This window comes from Simochromis diagramma, unplaced genomic scaffold (assembly GCF_900408965.1).
Source record: "Simochromis diagramma unplaced genomic scaffold, fSimDia1.1 OVJJ01000419.1, whole genome shotgun sequence".
Taxonomy (NCBI): Eukaryota; Metazoa; Chordata; class Actinopteri; order Cichliformes; family Cichlidae; genus Simochromis; species Simochromis diagramma.
This window is the reverse complement of record NW_024387244.1, coordinates 3,685,858-3,704,870: the sequence shown is the minus strand read 5'-3', so window position 1 is coordinate 3,704,870 and position 19,013 is coordinate 3,685,858. Positions and strand designations below refer to the sequence as shown.

Below are 19,013 nucleotides of genomic sequence, written 5' to 3'. Positions count from 1 at the left end.
CACAGAAGGTTACAGAAATAGTGCAACATACTAATAAATGCATGGTGGGTGAGAGAGAGGAAAGCAGAGAAGAGGTGCTCTGCACAATATAGCATCTACCCCAGCATTTTGAGCCTATATCACTGAACAACAGATCCAACCTTAAATATAAGATTTATAAAAAGGACTTTAGGCCTAATTTTTAAAGTAGACGTCGTGTCTGAGTCCAAACCGTGAGCTGATTCTACAGAACAGGGTCCTGAAAGTTGAAGACTCTACCTCCTACTATACTTTTTAAAACTCCAAGAACCACGGGGATATTATGAGTCCCACAGGCAGCCAGTGATAAGTGGCTAACAATTAGATATAAATATGGTTTTGTCAGGTAGTAGAGCTATTAAACAGCCTCGCAACAAGGAATTGCAACAGTCCAGCCTAGGATCGGGATATCTCTGTAGGCTTCCTTCAAGTTCCAATCTGGTGTATGACCACAGTGATAGGAGCAGTCCGCATTACCATGGCAACCCAATTATCCTGCCATAACGTGGGAGGCATGGATCATGTATGATCCATGTTTAGATAGTGTAATTATTCACCCGCTTGTCTTAGTGTTATCTTTCAGCAGCAAGAAGCTGCATTCTTACTCATGTCATTATAGGCGGTTCGTTTAGTCTGATGGGAAAGTGTGCTGGGTTTTGATGAGTTTAATAAGTGTATTAATTGATACATACTTGACCACCGTGTTATCAAACAAATTAAGTAAGTTTGACAATTACTGCATTAAAATAATACAGAATAACTACTGCTGACTGGTAAGTGCTGATTAAATAATCACACTGGAATCAAATTAGGGGCTCGCTGTTACCCACTTAATAGCTGTCCATTAGTTACCTAGCAACACACAAGGTATTAATGTTGCGGTATTAGGGAAAGCCAACCTAGATAGCGAGTCTGAGCTTTAGCTGGTGTTTGCACAATCGCATTCTTGTCTCACAACATGGTGCAATAGTATTATGAAGCCCAGGTAAGTGGAATGGAGCATGCTTCCTCTGTCCTGATAAACATAACAAGCGCACACACACGGCTCGCTCATAAATTATTTCTCAAAGGGGGGATTTTAGCTAAGCGGTGCCCTAAATCGACCCTCTCCCATTATGTGTCCAGATGTTATTTTAAGACTTTAAACATTACACAGCACATTCAGTTCAGGTGTGTTTGGTCGTCAGAGCACAGATAATTCACTGGCAGTGCATTACACAACACCAAAAACAGCTTTTCCAAAACAATTTAAAATCACAGTAGCCCTGATCTATTCGAAATTAATAAAATACAAATAAAAACAACATTTCCTTTTTTTTAAAATTTTCCCCTTAAATAGCTTTAATATTTCACCTTAAAATCTAGAAGTACTGGTGCGAATGTTTACTTTTTATTGCCCTGGAACATACGTGTACCCCAAAAAAGGGTTTACTATTATGTAGCTTGCAGGCAGAGAAATGCACTTCCAGTGTTATTTTGAACACACTTGTCACTGCACAAAGTGGAAAATGAAATATTAGAGGCATATGCAGTTATAGCAACACGATGGAAAGGTTCCTTTCTATGAATTATCTGAGACCTCTGTTCAAAGGTATGCTTTGAATAGCTGATAGCGGACACATTTAAGAGATAAAAGAAGAGCGCACTATCAAAAAGCCTTGCTAAACATGGAAAGGTCAGGGAATAGATTCTTTGCTTTGAAATGTCAGCTGATTACTCTTTAACTGGCATCACGAAGCTATCTGAAGGTCCTGCAACATAAAAAAAAGAGGGGTAAAGTAATCAGTTACTGTATGTCTGTGATTCGCAGATTTTAGCACGTTTCACACATGCGGTCCTTTCTATTAACATGACATTATCTGAATCTGTTGGTTTCGTGTTCGAGCGTCCTGACAACGTTTGGATCAGACCCACTGACATTAACATATCAAGATAGTACAACTCTAAACATGATTCAGTCGGCCATTGTTGAAAAAGCAGAACTCCTTTTATATCTGACAAACATTCCCTTTTCAAATGTTCTACAATAAAACAAACAACAACAAAAAGACCAAAACAAACTTTGTAAACTGCCAGATGAGCACAAAGTCTTTAGCAAAATGTTTGAAACATAAAATTTTTCCAGGCTAAACTTTTATAAAAATACCGCTATACTGACATTTTCTGAAGCAGTGGTTTCCAACAGAGCAGTTCGTCAAAAACTCTTAGAGAGTCTAAGATGACATGAATTTAAAATACTGGGAGGCCCACATGTGCCTGTAAATCGACTCTACAGTACAGTATGAAACAATAAATAAATGACCAGCAGCATGTTTGTTTGGTTTTTTTTACAGTTATACAGGTATTTTATTTGAGCAAACCATTTATTTTACAAACTTGATTATTGCTTGTATAATATTGTAAAAAGTTTAATATTTTATAAGCAACTTACATACAAAAAAAAAAAAAAAAAAGAAAAGTAAGTTCACCCAAAAGTAAAAGAAATGTAGCAGAATATCGGTTTCAGTATGAAAAGGTTTCATAGCAAACATACTTATTAGAAGTAAACCAGTCATCTCCAGTGTCATTTATTACATGTTGCATGAAAGATGCACTAATGAGATCATACCACACTGGTAAATTGGAAATGAATTATTAAAACTTAGTGTTAATACATTTAAGGCTGCTGTGCACATTTTCAAGTTAACAAACAACATTCACTCCTTCTTGGCTGATTTACAGTTTCAAACTGGATTTTTGTTCAGTGACAAGAAACAAAACTAAACCTCGAAACAGTCTCAGTGGAGCTAACTGCTGAATATCATCTCCTCCAGGAAAAACAAACAAACAAACAAACAAAAAAAAAAAAAAAAAAAAAGCATCGTTCTCTTTCTGAAGCCGATAAAAGGTAACTGGAAGCAAATATGCCGAAAATGAGAAAGCTGATTTGACAAGTGTGCATCCAGAAACATCCAACATGTGAAGTAATGTTCATATGAAACACCTTTACTGTAATTCTGGCTGTGTAGTTACTTTAACAGATGAGAGGATGTTACACTGAATGCAACTTGAAAAATGTGATGCATCAGTAGAATTATCATTAGGAAAAAAAAACACATTGGAAATTGGCTCTATTGACATTTTTTGCATAGGTTTTATACAATATACTGTACCATTATTTAAAGAAAAAGAAAACTGGAAATACTAAATTACAAAAACTTTGATTTTACTTTGGCATTTGTTGCTGTGTTAGTGGCAGAAAAATATTGGTTCTTTAACTGAGATGAATAAACAACAGTGAATTTTTCCGGGTGTATCCAGTGTGTCCAGTTTAACTTTGGTCAGCTGCTGGAAAACAAATTAAACTCGGATTGTTCCCAAATAACCTTGTGGACAAATTACAAATTACTTAACAAATAAATTCTAAATGTGTGAATGACTTAACACTCCTTGCAGAAGAACCGGTCTATAAAATGTTCTCCAAATGCTAATTTAAATTGCTTTAAGTACAAATGAAGATGATAATCGCTGCAAATATCTCAAATGCTGTTATTCAAGCAGCGTTATTTCACATAATTTACTGAGATCAGTTATAATTGGATATGCCACAAATGAGAGAAAAACAAAACAAAACAGATAACAGTCTCATTTTCTACAGACTGATCTGAATGAACAAACTGATCTGTCTCAGTTTGTTTACTTATCTATTTTTGCATTACTGGAGTATAAAGGCCACGGTGCAACTATTTGGGGTAGTATGTGTTCTCCAAGTGAGTCTTCATTCCTTGGCTATGGCATTAGTCTGTGTAAAAGTAGAGCCACCACACTAGTGTTTGGGATAAGAGCACTTAGAGTGTTTGACAGCCTCCTCAAGCGACTTCCTGGTTACTAGCAGTCGTACCACATCCTCTCTCTTCTTTGTTAGTTTTTTACGAGCCTGATCATGAGTCACCATGGTCATGTCCCAACCGTTCACCTGGAAAGAAGGAAGGAACTTAGTTTGAAATAAAAAGAATCAAATACCAAAAGTAAAAGTCATCACAGCACTGCTCCTGAGGTACACAGTGCCATCTTGTGGATCAACTATTCCAAAAGAAAAACTTCATTTCACTAAATACCTGCATTATTTTGTCTCCCATCTTCAAGCCGGCCAAGTCTGCTGGGCCTTTAGGTGATATCCTGGTCACATAAATGCCCTGTGAAAACAAAGAACTCATTTCATTTTTTTGCCACAATTGGAGAGCAGGTCTGGTTTAAAATGGGTAGTCCAAAATAATACAGAATATCCTTGAAGGCCTTTGCCTTCAATACTGCCAGTCTGGAGCTCTGGCAGTACAGGAGGAGGATCCCAGGGGGAAAGCATCAAGTGCTTAATAGGGGTGGGGGAAAAAATCGATACTGTGTAGTATCGTGATATTTTGTTTGCTAATAATGTATCGATACAGGGACAGCAGAAATCGATATTTTGTTACAAAAAAAAGGTTTTTGTGCTCTGACTTCAGAGCATGTTGATCCTTTTTCTGAGCAAGAATCCTGACATTCCTTCACTGTCCAAATGTGTTTAACTTTTTTTTTGGCAGCAATAAACACGACAGTATACTTATTTTAATTTAAGACATGTTTTATTTTAATTAAGTTTAAAACTTTATTTAATGTAAAATTATATTTTGTTTTAATTTACTTTCAAATTCTTCAGTTGCTGAAGGGGCTGCATAGTTTTCATAAATTTCATAGTTCAGAATAGCTATAATTGTACCAGATGGTTGCATTCAGTTAAGTTGGACTAGACTGTAATACAAACCGTTCAGTTTGTCAACAATGCTTAAAGTGTAAAGGATACACTAGCATAAGAAATTATTTTTGTTCCATTAAAGTAAAACTAGGATTAAAATAAAGAGAAAAATGGACAGAGGCCTGATCTGTTGTTAATTTAAGGGCACAGAGAACATCTCTCACAACAAAGTTCCTGTAATGCTCAAAAATATGTTAATAAAGGAAACAGTAAAAGTGTAGAAGCCAGTATCTAAGTCTTATTCCTCTCTAACAAATCAGCTGGTACATTTCTGTGCAGTCAGCATGACTTAATGTAAACCTAAAGTCTTCCTCTCTGTGGCTCTGCTGAGTTTGTTTAGTCACCACCCGAGGCCATGAGTAATGTGTTCAGGCCTGTAGTTAACCAAAACGATAAGTACTTTGTAGATACTTGTACCACTAGGCTTTAGCACAATTGCAACTTGTGGGTGGATATTCAGCATCTTGCCAAATTAAGAATAAAATCCACATAACCAAAACGAGTGACCCGAAGACAGAGCAGCTCATCATCTTAAACTTTGATCACATTTATACTAAAATCCACCGCTGTATATGTATAACCATGACAGAAAACAGGGAAAATATATAATTTCACTTTTGATAGGGTCATTTGTGGGTTTATTCCTTTCGGCTACATCACTATTGTCTACAAATATTCTATTAAGAACAAAGGGAGAGAATCAAAATGAAAAAACTGCACGTAAAGAGATGATAGCTGCAGATAAACTCACTTTGTCAGACTTGTCCTCAGAGAAGGGATTCTGCCCGGGGTCCTGGTCTATCCCTCCTCCGATGCTGAAGCCAAGGATGAGATTCTCTCCTTGCCGCAGCTTCTGAATCTCAACTCGTTCCTGTTTAACAAAAGAAAACAAATTTAAAAACATTAAATACTGTTGAGGAAAATATTGGGTAGGCTTATCACCAAGCTTTCTCGCGTGCTGCTCAGTCACGTTTGCTGAAATGTTCTTGTTTCCATCACTGCTAATGTTAATACGATAAACTCCAGTTAAATTAGGTTGACAGGACCATGGAAAGAACGCAATTGCTTCCCTTCACATTTCACTACGATCGGATTAAAAACTCTTCACTATGAAGGTAGAAAAACGAAACACTTCCATACCCATAAATAATCAGTGTTGGGCAAGTTACTTTGAAAAATTAATTAATTATAGTTACTTGTTACTTCTTCAAAAAAATTAACCGAGTTAATAACAGAGTTACAAGATTCTAAAAATAATTAATTACTTGAAAAGTAACTATTGCGTTACTTGTTGTTTAACCCTCTGGGGTCCAGGCTATAATTGGCCATTTTGACTACTTTTGATGTTTCCTGGTTTGGCTTTCGTCCGTCAGATACACAACAAAGCATTATTTTTGGTAGAGCATGCTAGCGGGCCATCGTTATTACCGTGTTGTTTGGAAAATACGGCACTTAAAATCAATCCTTTGATTTTTCTGAAAATCGAGAGTGCCCCTTATAATCCCGTGTGCCTTATGTATGAATTCTGGTTGTGTTTACTGACCTCGAAACGATTTTATGTACACGGCGCTCGAAAATCTGTCAAATGTTTTAGTACGACTTTGCTAAGCTACGAACCCGCACCGCTTGATGGATTGTCGGAGCATTACGGCTATCGTTGGCAGGCGCCTCGTGGAGTGATACGTACTGTGCTTCAACATAATATTACCGTATTGTGTGTATAACCTCTTTTTAAGTTTTGTGGATATTATACATGGTTATGCTGAGGATATGTCGGCCAGTTTCCACTGGAAACACCTTTTGGTTAAACTGTCAGCAAGGAATTTGCATTGTTACATTTTTATATAACTTTAATGCACATTAAAAAAAAAAACTAAAAAAAAAACAGCTGCTTGTTTAAGTGAAAATACATTGGGGTTTTTTTAAACTAATAAAGTTGTGGAGTTGTAAAGTATTTTGTCTAGTGTCAATTATATCATCAGTTATATCGTTATCGCAAATTTCCAAATATATATCATGATAAATATTTTTGGTAATATCGCCCTGCTCTACTCCCAACTGACATACACATCGCAGTAATTACAGAAAGATGGACAACTTCTCTTCCCGTCAGGTAGTGAAGCACCGACTTATCACCACAGACTCATTTTCTAGATTTCAGTGCAGGCAAACGATGGATCTCAGAGGCTGTTTTTTCTTAACTCGAGTCCAGACAGACGGGCCCTACCCTTGACACTGACAAGCAGCTGCAGTTTCACTACATCGCAGAGACAGATGACTCAGAGAGACTCTTCAAACACAAAGACTGGCTCTGTGTGCGCGACAGTGAATAATCAGACAGCCTCTCAGTAGTGTGGCTGATCCAAAGTCTGACAATGACTTGAGCTGCTTTTCTCAATGTGCCGGATTCACACAGTCTGCGTAATCACAAGGACCCTACAGGCAGACTTAAAAGTCAGCATGTGTATGCTACAGTATTTTTGACGTGTTCATGCTGTTGGCAAACCGATATACTCAATCACAGTGAGAAGTCTTTCTTTATATGCTAACAATGGGCAATTTCAGCTTGTTGCTAGGTGGTTGCTAGGGATGTATAATTTTATAGACATGAATTGAAAATCACACAACATTTTTAATAGCTGTTATTTGTGCATTAAAAGGCGTACACCAGTCTATTATGACTCTTCATAACATCTGATATAGATTAGAGCTTTCAGGGGGCTGAGGTGTACCTGCGCGCCAACACAGGTGATTTAGTTGTTCGAGACTTGATGAAAAAAAACAAACAAACATCTAGTAAGTTTGTGTATTACAGTAAACCTGCTTCAAAGGTATTTTTGTGTAGACCTGTGACATAATACTTATATGTACTGTATAAATTTTATTTCAAATTATGTAACTCTAGCAGCTAAAGCAAGAAAAATACATTCCCACCTTTCGAATCCACCGACTTTTTAATACAAATGTAAATGTAATATATTTACTGAATTCATGCGAATGATGTTGTGCTGTAAAAACTTTTCAAGTTACAAATTCTCAAAGTTCAAAAAGTAGGTCAAAATTTTGCAATTTAAAATTTGCCACATTTCTTTCCGGCATTTTTGATTTCTCATAACTTTATAAGTGCAAGAAGGAGCCACAAGAAACTTCCAGGCAGAAACAAATTTGACATTACCTGTAAAAATTTATTCAAGTTACATATTTTAACATTTTCTTAGCTGAATTATCAGGGGAAAAAGCTCAAACATGGAGTCTCTGTTATGCTGCCGTTATGTTAAATTGGTCATGCAGTTTTACTATTGGTCCTATGATATATCAAAAACAAAAACATTATTCTGAAAATAAAACAAACTTTTGGATTTATGTCTTTAGGTTTTGGCCCCTGGAGAGGGTGTGTGTGTGTGTGTGTGTGTGGTACAATGTTATGCAACTACCTCCTGTATGAGAGAATTCATGACTCAAAAATGTCTGAAAAATTAACGGGAATTTAAACACACCCACACGTCCTTTGAGGGCATTGAACAAAAAACAATGATAGTAGAGTAGCGCAATTGTTGCGTAAGTCAGGACTTCTATCTTACAGTATTTCATTATAGGAGGTGGCTTGATCTGAAGTGTGTGTCAACCAGCAGGGGCACAACTGAGTGATCATTAAAAAAATATTATATTAAAGAATTAAAAATGTATTTTAGAAGACATTACAGAAACTGATTCTTACACACAACTGACTAGACTATGATTGGGATAAACAACCTCCCTGCCCCTGCACACTCTCTGATGCTAGGGGGACACAGGCAACAAGATGGATATATTGGGTGGGCATGGATTCACCCTCATCCAATCCCCACAAATCACTGACTGCTGTTTTGTTTGATCAGGACAAATTAAACGCAATGCCTCTTTTACGTCAATATTTCAGTCTATTTATACAAAAGGGACTCTGAGGGGACAAATGTTGAGCTGCAAAGGTCAAATAAAAGCAAAATAAGATCAAACAACAGTGATTTATGAAAATATATAAAGTTAAACAAAGATTTGACTCTGAAAAACTTGACTTATCAGTTAGCTCAAATCACAGCAATTGCTCAGATTTCCTAGTATTGATAATTTAGTGCTTGTCACACACTCTGCTCTACAACACAGGCCTGCTACAACCCCAGCTGTCCATCTCCAGCTAGATCTCCAGCTTTGGAGAAGACCAGGAAGCCTGATTTACAAAGGTGGCGACGCCCATTTTCATTAACAGCAGTTTTCTGACGATAAACTCCGTTGTCTTTTAATTAACGGTCAACTTCATGTCACCCTTTGTGTCCCCCGTTAGTGCCCACTTCTTTGCTGCAGTAATTTAATGAGGTATTCGGTTAAATTTAACATTACTGGGTACATAAAGTGCTCATATCTGTTCAGCTGCTATCACTCAACTGCTTTTAGCTAAACAAAGAAAGTCGCCCTGCTGTTAGCAAAAACTCCAGTTAGCTGGTTAGCGCGTATAGTTACCCAACATTAGTTAATTCAGAGTTTGCACCGATACGGTTTGGTGCTAAAGTCGGGTTAGAAGCTGAACAATAGAGTGCGGTGGTTAAATGTGGAGAGCCACAGCCCTCAAACTTACCACAACAGCAGTCACCGGCTGACCTGGGACGAAAGACATACTCTCGCTGAGATTTTTGGCTTATATAGAGAAGAAACTTTCCGCTTCTGCTGTTTTAAAAACTAAAGACACGTCGATTCAGATAGCGGGACTACTTCCTAGATCCTTATATGAAACAGCGCAGGAAGATCCCGAGCTGGAATCCAAAGGCTTTAGGGATGATGTCACGTCGCCCCCAGGCGTTCGGGTTCGCGTGTTTTGTCTCACCTTTGTAGCCAGGGAGGGCGGTGTTTAAATGCTGGCAGTCGTCCCGTTGTGACTCTGAACAGAAATGAAAACAAATCGAACTCATTACGGGGTTTTTGCTCCTCCTTTGCTCAGGCGAACACCGACAGCTGTTTTCCTTATATCGAGTTAGCTAACAGCGACATCTTGGTCGATTCTGTTTTCTTGATCGCACTTAGTCGACAGGATATTCGAAAATTAATTATACTTTGATCATGGATTTTGTACGACTTTACTTCACTTTACTTTTCACTTTATTTTTGCGCTCAATCACATAGATGACAATTTCCTCTAGAAAACAATATAACAAAAAATATTTAGAAAACCCCCCCAACGATTTTTATAAATATTTATGAGTGTTATATAGATGTTGATATTTGAGATTTATTGCTTTTGTTAAGCTGATTTTTTTTCTCTTACACAAGCTCATAATAATCATATAATAGCTACAGCACTCATACAGTAGCTGGTGAGCATATACGTGTTTAAAATAGTCTCAGCTATTAGTAAATGTTTCCTTCTGATTTAAAGTAATAAAGTAAAACACGAAAATAGTAACCATTTAAAGCCAGACACCTTGACGCTGTTGTACTACTCATTGTGCAAGCATCCTGTGTCTTTTGCTGCCACTAGATGGTAGTCCGTAATGATACAAGACTTTTCTGTCAGTACAGTGTGGAGGGATGAATAAAGCATGAATCTCCCAAAGTTGATTCTGTTCATCTGGACGTAGCGTTTTGTGGGAGAAACGTTTCGTCACTCATCCAGGTGACTTCTTCAGTCTCAGCTGACTGCAGGTTTCCCCAATCTTATAAACAGTACATTTGCATAATGACTGAAACCAGCCCACTGAAGGAACAATGGGCTGGGAGGTCAGTTCCTTAATCTTAATTATGCAAATTCTCATGACCATTGATCAACAACCACTGACCAAAACCCACTGATTGAGCATGCATCAAGAAATAAAGAATGAACATTAGAAGTGCTTTTTTCTAGCTCTGTATTCTTTTAGCTATCTAGCTATAATTTTATTTGCCATAAAATCAAAATAATGTTTTTAAGAGCGCACTGCTGTATGTTTCCACCTGTAAAAAATGTACCAGTTTGGGTGTTCTCTCTCTCTTTCATCATCTCTATCACACTTCTGATCAGAGATCTGCATGTGATGCAGCAGCATGCCACCTTTACTCAAAGCAGCTGTTATTTCTTATTTGCATATGCTACGCAAAAATTCCCCTGAGCATGTTTAGACTTTAATATCCTACCAAATAAGTGTATGGAAAACTTTAGCATGTATGCAAAGATGGCAGGAGATTGGCTTCAGGTAGACATCTATGTAACAAGTTTATTGCATTATTCATTTTAATGTGACACCTTTTGTCTGAATAGAGTTTTGATGTATGGAACATTTTTAAAAAATAATAATATATAATTTGGCACTAAATACATTTGCATGAAGGAGGCAGTTTAATCTATCCTATAATTTTATGCACAATAAATATTCCTTGCGACCTAAATGTTAAAGGAATAGGAATATTAAGAGGCTGTGGCAGCTGTTGGCTTAGCTTAGCTTAGCATAAAGACAGAAAACAGGATGAGGCATCTATCCCGCCTCTGTCATCTTATACAACAGGGAAAAAAAGAAAACACACGGAATGATTTAATTAGTAAACTTTAAAGAAACTGATAGGCACATTTTGTGTCTAGTCTAGCTGTTTCACTGTGTTTCAGTGTCTGCATTAGCCAGTTGTAGACACATCCTAAGAATGAAAGACTGGTGCACATTAAGCCTCTCTTTAGGTGAACAAAGGTCATAAAGATAAAGGATCATAAAGGTTGGACGAATGCAGTATTTTTCCAGCATGGAGCCTACCACTTCCTCTCCTTTGCCCAGATGAGGATACATGTACACATTAACCTCTTCCTTGACTTGACTCACTTGTTTATCATAGTTTCAGGTGATCACTGTGACCTGTCCATATTCACTATATTTTATGCACTCTATTTTCTCATGTGGGTCCGTAGCCTGGAGCAAAAGGTGGAGGTGGCATATATTCTAAGGGTAACATGTCATCAGTCAGCTTCACAGGAGTGCAGCTGGAGGAAAGTGGTGGATCACAAAAGGTCAGATCCCTCGTGATCTCCTGGTACTCATGCTCATCATTTTCACCCCTGTCAGTGTTAATCTCTTCGTATGAACTATCCTGCAACGGGCCCCTCTTCTTTTGGAATTTCTTCTTGAAGTTCTTTAGGTTGGTGACGACTGACGGCTTTACTTCTTGATTCCTCACTTGCTGGTTGTTGGTAGTGGGCGGTTGTTCGGAGCCTGCAAACGTGGGCAGATTCTCAGGAGCAGAGACTGTTCTGACAGCCTGATTCTGCTTCAGAGCCATGCAGTCTCGAGAAGGGACTTCGGGAGGCTGGTTGGATGGAGGATTATCACCTGTATATTTCTTCCTGGGTGTTGGGACAGGCTGCAGATGAACATAAAGACAAACTTAAATTATTTTTTTAATTTTTAGATCTCTTTACTTCTTATTTTTAAAGTTAATGAAAACCTCATCTCAAATGTGCATCACCACAAATCCATCAACACTCAGGGTTACATTTACTTCTAATTTGTCAAAAATCTAGACTTCTCAGTCACTCACAGCAAGTAGCTCATTGATAACATGTTTTCAGGACCTGTCTTCAGTTTTTAGAAAATATTCATGCTACTATTTCAGTTTAAATCAAACCTGATCATCATAAGCAAATATCCTTTTACATGAAGATTTAGAGCCATACTTATTCTTTAGATTCGTATAAAAGGATGCTAACTGCAAAGAAAAGCTTTTTAGATGAAAATCTTTTAACCTTAACTTTATCAGACAATGTACGGAGATCTTTAGCTTGAACAATAGCTTTCAAGACCATTTTTACCAGTGCTGGTGGTGGAGAGGTATTGTGTTGAAACTCATCTTCCAAAGAAGGGTAGAGTCTATTTGTTTGGCTTTTTGGGGGCAAAATTGGTGAGTTTCCCAAGTAATTTGGGCGGTGAGGAAGGGCAGGTGGGATATCCTCTCTTGACCCTGGTGGATTTATGCTGGGAACCTGGAAGTTGTTTGGTGGCAAACTGGCCCTAGAGTCTGGACCTCTTGAGCAAAACAGTAGTTCTGCATAGTCAGTCTTGTCATTAGAAGCCTGAAAAGATGTAGAAAAGTTACAGCACAGATGTTTTATTGTAGTTTACACAATTAATCTTACTTAGCTTAGCTTGATTAGCTTATGCTGAGCTTATATAATGTACTAAAAAGTAAACCTGTAATTTACAATAACATAAAAAAGCATGAATGCAGTTGAGACAAGCACATTTTCTCACCTGTCCACAAGGAACAGTCAGCACTTGAGTGAAAGGCATGATGGGAGTTCTACGATGAAAGTCCACCAGGTCATGCAGAAACCGGTGATACCTGTTTTCCCCCACTATGATGTAAGAGCCATTTTCCAGTGCATCAATCATAAAGTGTCTGCAGCGGTCCTCGGCACTGATTGGTCAGTACATTAGAGTGAACAGAGTGGAGTGTCAGGGTCACTAAGTGTGTGAGCACATTACTTTAAAAATAAGGTTTCCGTCATGCTGAAAACACTCACCGATACGAGAGAGTGTAGCCGATCCTGCTCTCACTGACTCTGATGAGGAAGTAACCCGGTGGCTTAGCCATTAGCAGTTCCTCTGCTGTCCTACACAAAGGACCACAAACAAAGGCCTCTTTCATGCATGCACTTCAATCTTTACATTTTATGGTTTGGGGTTATTTATAAACCGTAGCTGTCACTAAAATGTGAATCACATCATAGTGGGAATCAGCCTGGCCTTTGGGCATATTCTACAAATAGTTTTTGTATATCATATGACATCATATGACATAGTGAAAGAGTTCACACCTACAGCCAATTTAGAATCACCAGCTAGTCTAACATGCATGTCTTTGAACTGCTGAAGGAAGCCAGAGTACCCGGACAGAACCAGCACAGTCAAAGGAAGAACATGCAGACCAGCTGGTGGAGTCAAACCTGTGACTGTCTTCCTGTGCAACAGTGCTAACTGCTCTGTCACCATAATTAAAGATACTAAACTATCAAAAGTATACCAGTCCTTTTTCCAGCTATATTTAATAACTGATCTACAGCTTTAAAACATGGTAATTGTGCAATACATCCCATATAATCATCTCTCATAGTGCAATTGTACAGCACAGGTTTGGTCTCATATTAAGTGAAGTAAGCTACTTTCAGCTGTTCCCTTATTCACAAGACGTCAGGACGTCAGGTATCTTTGTTTAACGCTGTATCCCTAAAGGGATTTGAGTCTCCTTCCAGGATGGAACCATCTTTCATGTGCTAGCTGAGTGCATCAACCATTACTCTATGGAATTACTGTGTAGTGACCAAAGTAAACCGGCAGAGTGAAAGATTAGTTTCAGTCTCACCGCCTAAAAATAGAGTAAAAAAAAAACTATAGGAAAAGTAAATGCATATCTCTGCTGACACATATTTGTGCCTAGATGTTTAAAGGCTATTAGATGGGCGGTTGAGAGAAAAAGAGTCTAACCCTGTGCTTTCCCAGAAATATTGGAATACCGTAGCATGTGAGCGATTTAACAGTTTAATAAACATTAATAAAGAAATGTAGCCTTTACAAAATGTTCAGTCAGTTAGACAATCACATCAGGTCATGAAAACTGATATCTTTCAGTCTTAGCTCCTCATATTTTGGACTGTTTGCCTTCCACTGGAGTAGATGGAAGGTAATGATATAGGTATGATATGATATGAGGTGAAGACGTGCGGCCTTCATCAGGGTCATTACAAAATACCAAACAGTGTGTGTTTAAATAAAACAGTATACTGCAGAAAAAAAGTCAAATGAACCAATCACACATTCACTCATATATGTAAAAAAAAAACATCAGTATTAGAAAATCTAATTAAAAACATAAAAACAAAATAGATTCTTATTCATACCTGCAGGAAATAAACTCTTTAAACAAAATATCCAGAATGCTTCTGTCTTTTCCCTGATAAAGTTCATATTACCGACTCTTTGACTGGGCTTAATGGTTTCAATGCCTATAAAAAAAATAAAGGCAAGCTGCAATGTTTTTCATAAAATGTCTTGCAACAGGACTGGTTAAATTATTCCTCTTTGTAGAACTTAAATGTTCATTAATTTGTTCTTTCAGGGATGTTTCTCCTATAGATGTTGCATTAATAGGCACTGTGTCATATAGACCACATTTTTAGTTTTGCAAGTGATGAAGCCTTTAACATTGATGATGTTGCCACTAATGGTTTTACATTTTTATTGTACTAGCAATTTATGCAAGACCCACGTTTAGAATGACCTTGTAGTTTATGAGTTATCAGGGTTGTTTCTGGGGTTGAAGGGTCCTGGAAAGCTGGAATAACCTAATGTTCTTCCCTCTTTTATAATGATAATGCGAGCACAATTATATATCTCATAAACTTACTTTCTGGAAATGATCCCATGAAACCACTCCGGGACTACACCGTTCCTGATGACAGACTGGAGCTGAGACTGTGTGAACCAGGTGTAAGGATCACGTTGTCCCTGAAACGTCTGACTTCCCTCCATCCTCCTGCGTAATGGTTCATTTAATCGACAGTTATGGCTAATGGAAAAGTCACTGAGCACAAAGACCTGCAAATGAAGAAGTTAGTATATTTAGTCTGTACATTAACTACGCACCTACAGTACAGACCACATACAGGTATGAAAGCTGGGTGTTAATATGCATTTTAAATATTCATTGTTCCTGTTGCAGGTGAAGTGCTCTGTGATATCTATCAACAGTTCCTCAGGTGAATTATTATTAGTTCCCGTGTATTTTAACAATCTCAAACATAATGCAGTTTTCCTTTAAAATGGCAAAGAGCTAAAGGATGGAGTCTACTCACTAATACCTTTGTTTACAGCAGTACCTGTTGTAAGACTTTATCAATTATATTTGTGAATTCATCTTAAATTTGCAATATGAACACATAATTCATTACAGAATACTGTTTTTGTGAATAAAAATCAATAATGTTGCTTCTGGCGTCAAATACAAACTCATAGGAAAAGTTACTCACCCTGTCTGGCAGCTCCGAGATAGAATGACACGGCTGAGCTCGCACACCTGAAAAAACCTGTCTGGGGGCGGGGGCGGGGCCAAAACCCTACTCGATGCAAGTAGAATACAGTAAATTTTTAAGTACAGTAGAATAGTTTTTTTAAGAGACACATAGAAAACACTGAATAACATCACTAAATAAGAAATTAAATTATTCAGATACTCCACATACGTTAAGGCTGAAGTTGCATGTCTTGATTGTATCTGTGGCTGTATGCACACAAGCACACATGCGCAAAGCTGTGGAGAAAATGACCTTCAAGTGATTGTTCTGACTTAACAGATTGGAGATAAAACACAAGTGAAAGGAGAGGCGACAGTCTGAGTGATTTTAAGCAACAACAACAAAAAACCTCAAAAGACTTTATCAGTACTTTCCAGCTCTCCCACGTTACTCCAGGGCCAGATTTTTACAGAGTGCCGAAAAACAATTTACATCTGGGAAACTTCCTAGACGTCACTGACGACATGCAGTACGTCCGCATCCCACAGCATTTTATGTAACTTATCATTAGTAAAAACATATTTTTTTATATGCAGTGCATGATATACGGGTGAGCATCTTTTAAAGAAAAATAGATCCTGCTTTCAGGCATAATAGGTGACTTATTGACTGATTTATGATTCAATAAAAAAAAAAAAATCCTGTAATATCGACATCCGCTTCAGAGAAAATCCACCGCCCACCTGACGATTGTTAAAAAGAAAAAAGTCAGAACAAAGGTCAAAGTCTTTCTGGTGTGAAGCAGAAGTGTTGCGCTCCAGTGCAAATCTTTCTGCAGGGCTCTTCTCCATTTATACACAAAGTGCCCCCACCTACGCACTCCACCTCCTCCACAATTTTATGAAAAATAAGTTTTTGGTTTGTTTTTTTTTTCAAACCTTGGTGAAGAAAGTTATCAGGGAACCACTAATGCTCATATGTCTTCTCCTCAAGCAAACAGGCCCCTATTGTACACCTTAAAGCTTCCTTAAACTGCCAACTACTGATAGAGAAGAAAATAAACCAGTGCCACATCAGAGAGGAGAACGCGGCAGGGAGAAGTAGCCTCAGTCTAATCATAATTCCATCAGCTGACTAAAGTGAAAGCTGCAGCTCAGACTGCGGGCATATTCTTTCCCTGTTTGTAAGGCTGAGGAGGAAGTGCACGAGTACAATACGCTTGCTTACAGAGGGTGTGGAATAGATGGCATGCTGACTCCACAAATCTCCCCATTTGTACAGAAATAATCAAGTCTCTCAAGATCCCCGTGATAATATGAGGCGATAGACTGCTCTGCAGTTTTTGCGCCACTTCGATGCCGTAGGCTACACATTTGCATATTACCATGTGGTAGAGTGGCAGATTCATTTGCAACGCAAAACTCTACATCATGGATGGGAAAACATCAATAAATAGATTTCAGAGAAACTGGATTATAGGAACCAAAATTTTCAATTTGTACTGGTGTCATGGTGCAACCAGTTAACCAATTGATGATATATGATGACATATACAGTGTATATATATTAATTCTGTTTATGGGACTGTGCTCTGGATCTGTTGGAGCCACTTACCCAGTTTGGGGTCAATGCTGAGGTATTTACTTCAGTGTACTCATGGATGTTTGCTGTTTCATCCTGGATGGTGGTTCTGATACTCACTAGTCCTCGGCCGTCCTTCTTCTTAGCAGACAGTCTCAAGGTGCTGGAATTCCATCTCATCCTTTAGCCAGCTGATTATCCGAGTCAGGCATCTGACTGCTCAGGACTTGCTTACTTTCTGCAGGTGTTTGGTGGTTGCGGCTTTCCTAGCGGCCTCTTCGTGATTCCCACTTGCCTGTGGGATTCCCAGGTACTTGTAGCTGTCCTCGGTGTCGTCGTCTGGTAGTGCAGTCCTCTCAGTTCTAACCATCTTCCCTCTCTTTGTTATACTTTTCCAGCCTGAATGACATTGCAATATGTCTCATTTACTCCTGGCATACAACTTGATGTAGAGGATAACAATTGTGCCATCCTGTAGTCGGTATCCGTAGCAAGTCATGTTAATGATCTAGCCTGGGCGGTTCAGGCCTATGCAGAACAGCAGTGGGGACAGCATCTGTCAGTTTGAACAGGTCATCTTGACCTTGACTACATGCCTAAATGCACTGAGGTGCTGCCATGTGATTGGTTAGATGCATCAACAACCAGCTGAACAGGTGTACCTACACAATTAAAGAAAAACATCAAGAGTACTTGTCCTGCAAATGTTTTGTGTTTTTGCACAGAAAAAACATACTGGACACATTTAAGAATCTCATTTTTAATAAATCATCAAAAGTACACATATCTACAAAAAGTGTAGATCAATAAGATTTATGAAACTACAGTACAATCATTGTAGATCTTATTTACAATTGCTGAATTATTTACTTTATTCCACATGAAGCCCATCAGTAATCAGCAAAGAAAGCCAATTGTAGTTCAGGAATGCTTAAGATATGTGAACACAGAACTGTCACATTTGCAAAAGGGAGAGAATTACAGAATAAAGCAACGGCAGACTGTAGCTCACAATGCTGGATTTTCATCAAGCTGTGAACCGATTTTAACTGAGAGTGATTTTAAGAAACAGCCGAAACAAATTTAAACCAGCAAAGCTGACATTTCCTTAAATCCACAGGAAAACCGTTTTGTTACAGGTTTGATTGGATGACTCTTCAGCACCACTTCAAAGGACCTGCTGATCTGGCCTTTGACGTGATTTGCTCAATTTCCTATTTTTTGTCCTCTGATGAGCTCTCGATGTAATTGCATGGAGTGACAGCAGAAAATAATAAAACAAGATCAAGGATCCTCTGCACAATTCTAATCTCAAATAAAGCTCATTAAGTCAACTGTGCAAAGCCTTTTGAGGTTTCCTACGCACCAAGAATGCATAGATTAGATGGTCATAATACTGGACCAAAACAACACAGGAGGAGAGGTGGAAGAAGGTGGTTTCCAAAAGCATCAGAAGCTACGCAAATGCATAAACAACAAAAGAAAAAGTTCAATCACTAAGTGGGAATGTTGTGAAAACAAAAAGAAAATCTCTAGATTTCTGGTTTCAGTGCTCAGATGTTTTAAAGAAGCCCAGAGAGGCTCTGTGGAAATCTTGTGCATGCAAATTCTTTGCTTTCAGTTAAGACTTGCAATAAACACAGACAA

The 19,013-nt window shown here is 38.1% G+C and overlaps 2 protein-coding genes across 2 annotated transcripts; both read right to left on the bottom strand.

Moving 5' to 3' along the window:
- Positions 1-2,476: 2,476 nt before the first annotated feature.
- On the bottom strand, positions 2,477-9,618 carry tax1bp3 (Tax1 (human T-cell leukemia virus type I) binding protein 3). The gene is made up of 4 exons (XM_040053031.1): positions 9,402-9,618; positions 5,541-5,660; positions 4,116-4,193; positions 2,477-3,973 (listed from the first exon to the last, which is right to left on the bottom strand). Exons 1-4 carry the CDS (start codon positions 9,438-9,440, stop codon positions 3,824-3,826), a joined length of 387 nt encoding a protein of 128 aa, XP_039908965.1. The 5' UTR covers positions 9,441-9,618; the 3' UTR covers positions 2,477-3,823.
- A 991-nt stretch (positions 9,619-10,609) lies between these two features.
- hsh2d (hematopoietic SH2 domain containing) lies at positions 10,610-17,993 on the bottom strand. The gene is made up of 6 exons (XM_040053018.1): positions 15,801-17,993; positions 15,179-15,369; positions 13,299-13,388; positions 13,027-13,192; positions 12,588-12,848; positions 10,610-12,139 (listed from the first exon to the last, which is right to left on the bottom strand). Exons 2-6 carry the CDS (start codon positions 15,301-15,303, stop codon positions 11,675-11,677), a joined length of 1,107 nt encoding a protein of 368 aa, XP_039908952.1. The 5' UTR covers positions 15,304-15,369; positions 15,801-17,993; the 3' UTR covers positions 10,610-11,674.
- Positions 17,994-19,013: the final 1,020 nt, after the last annotated feature.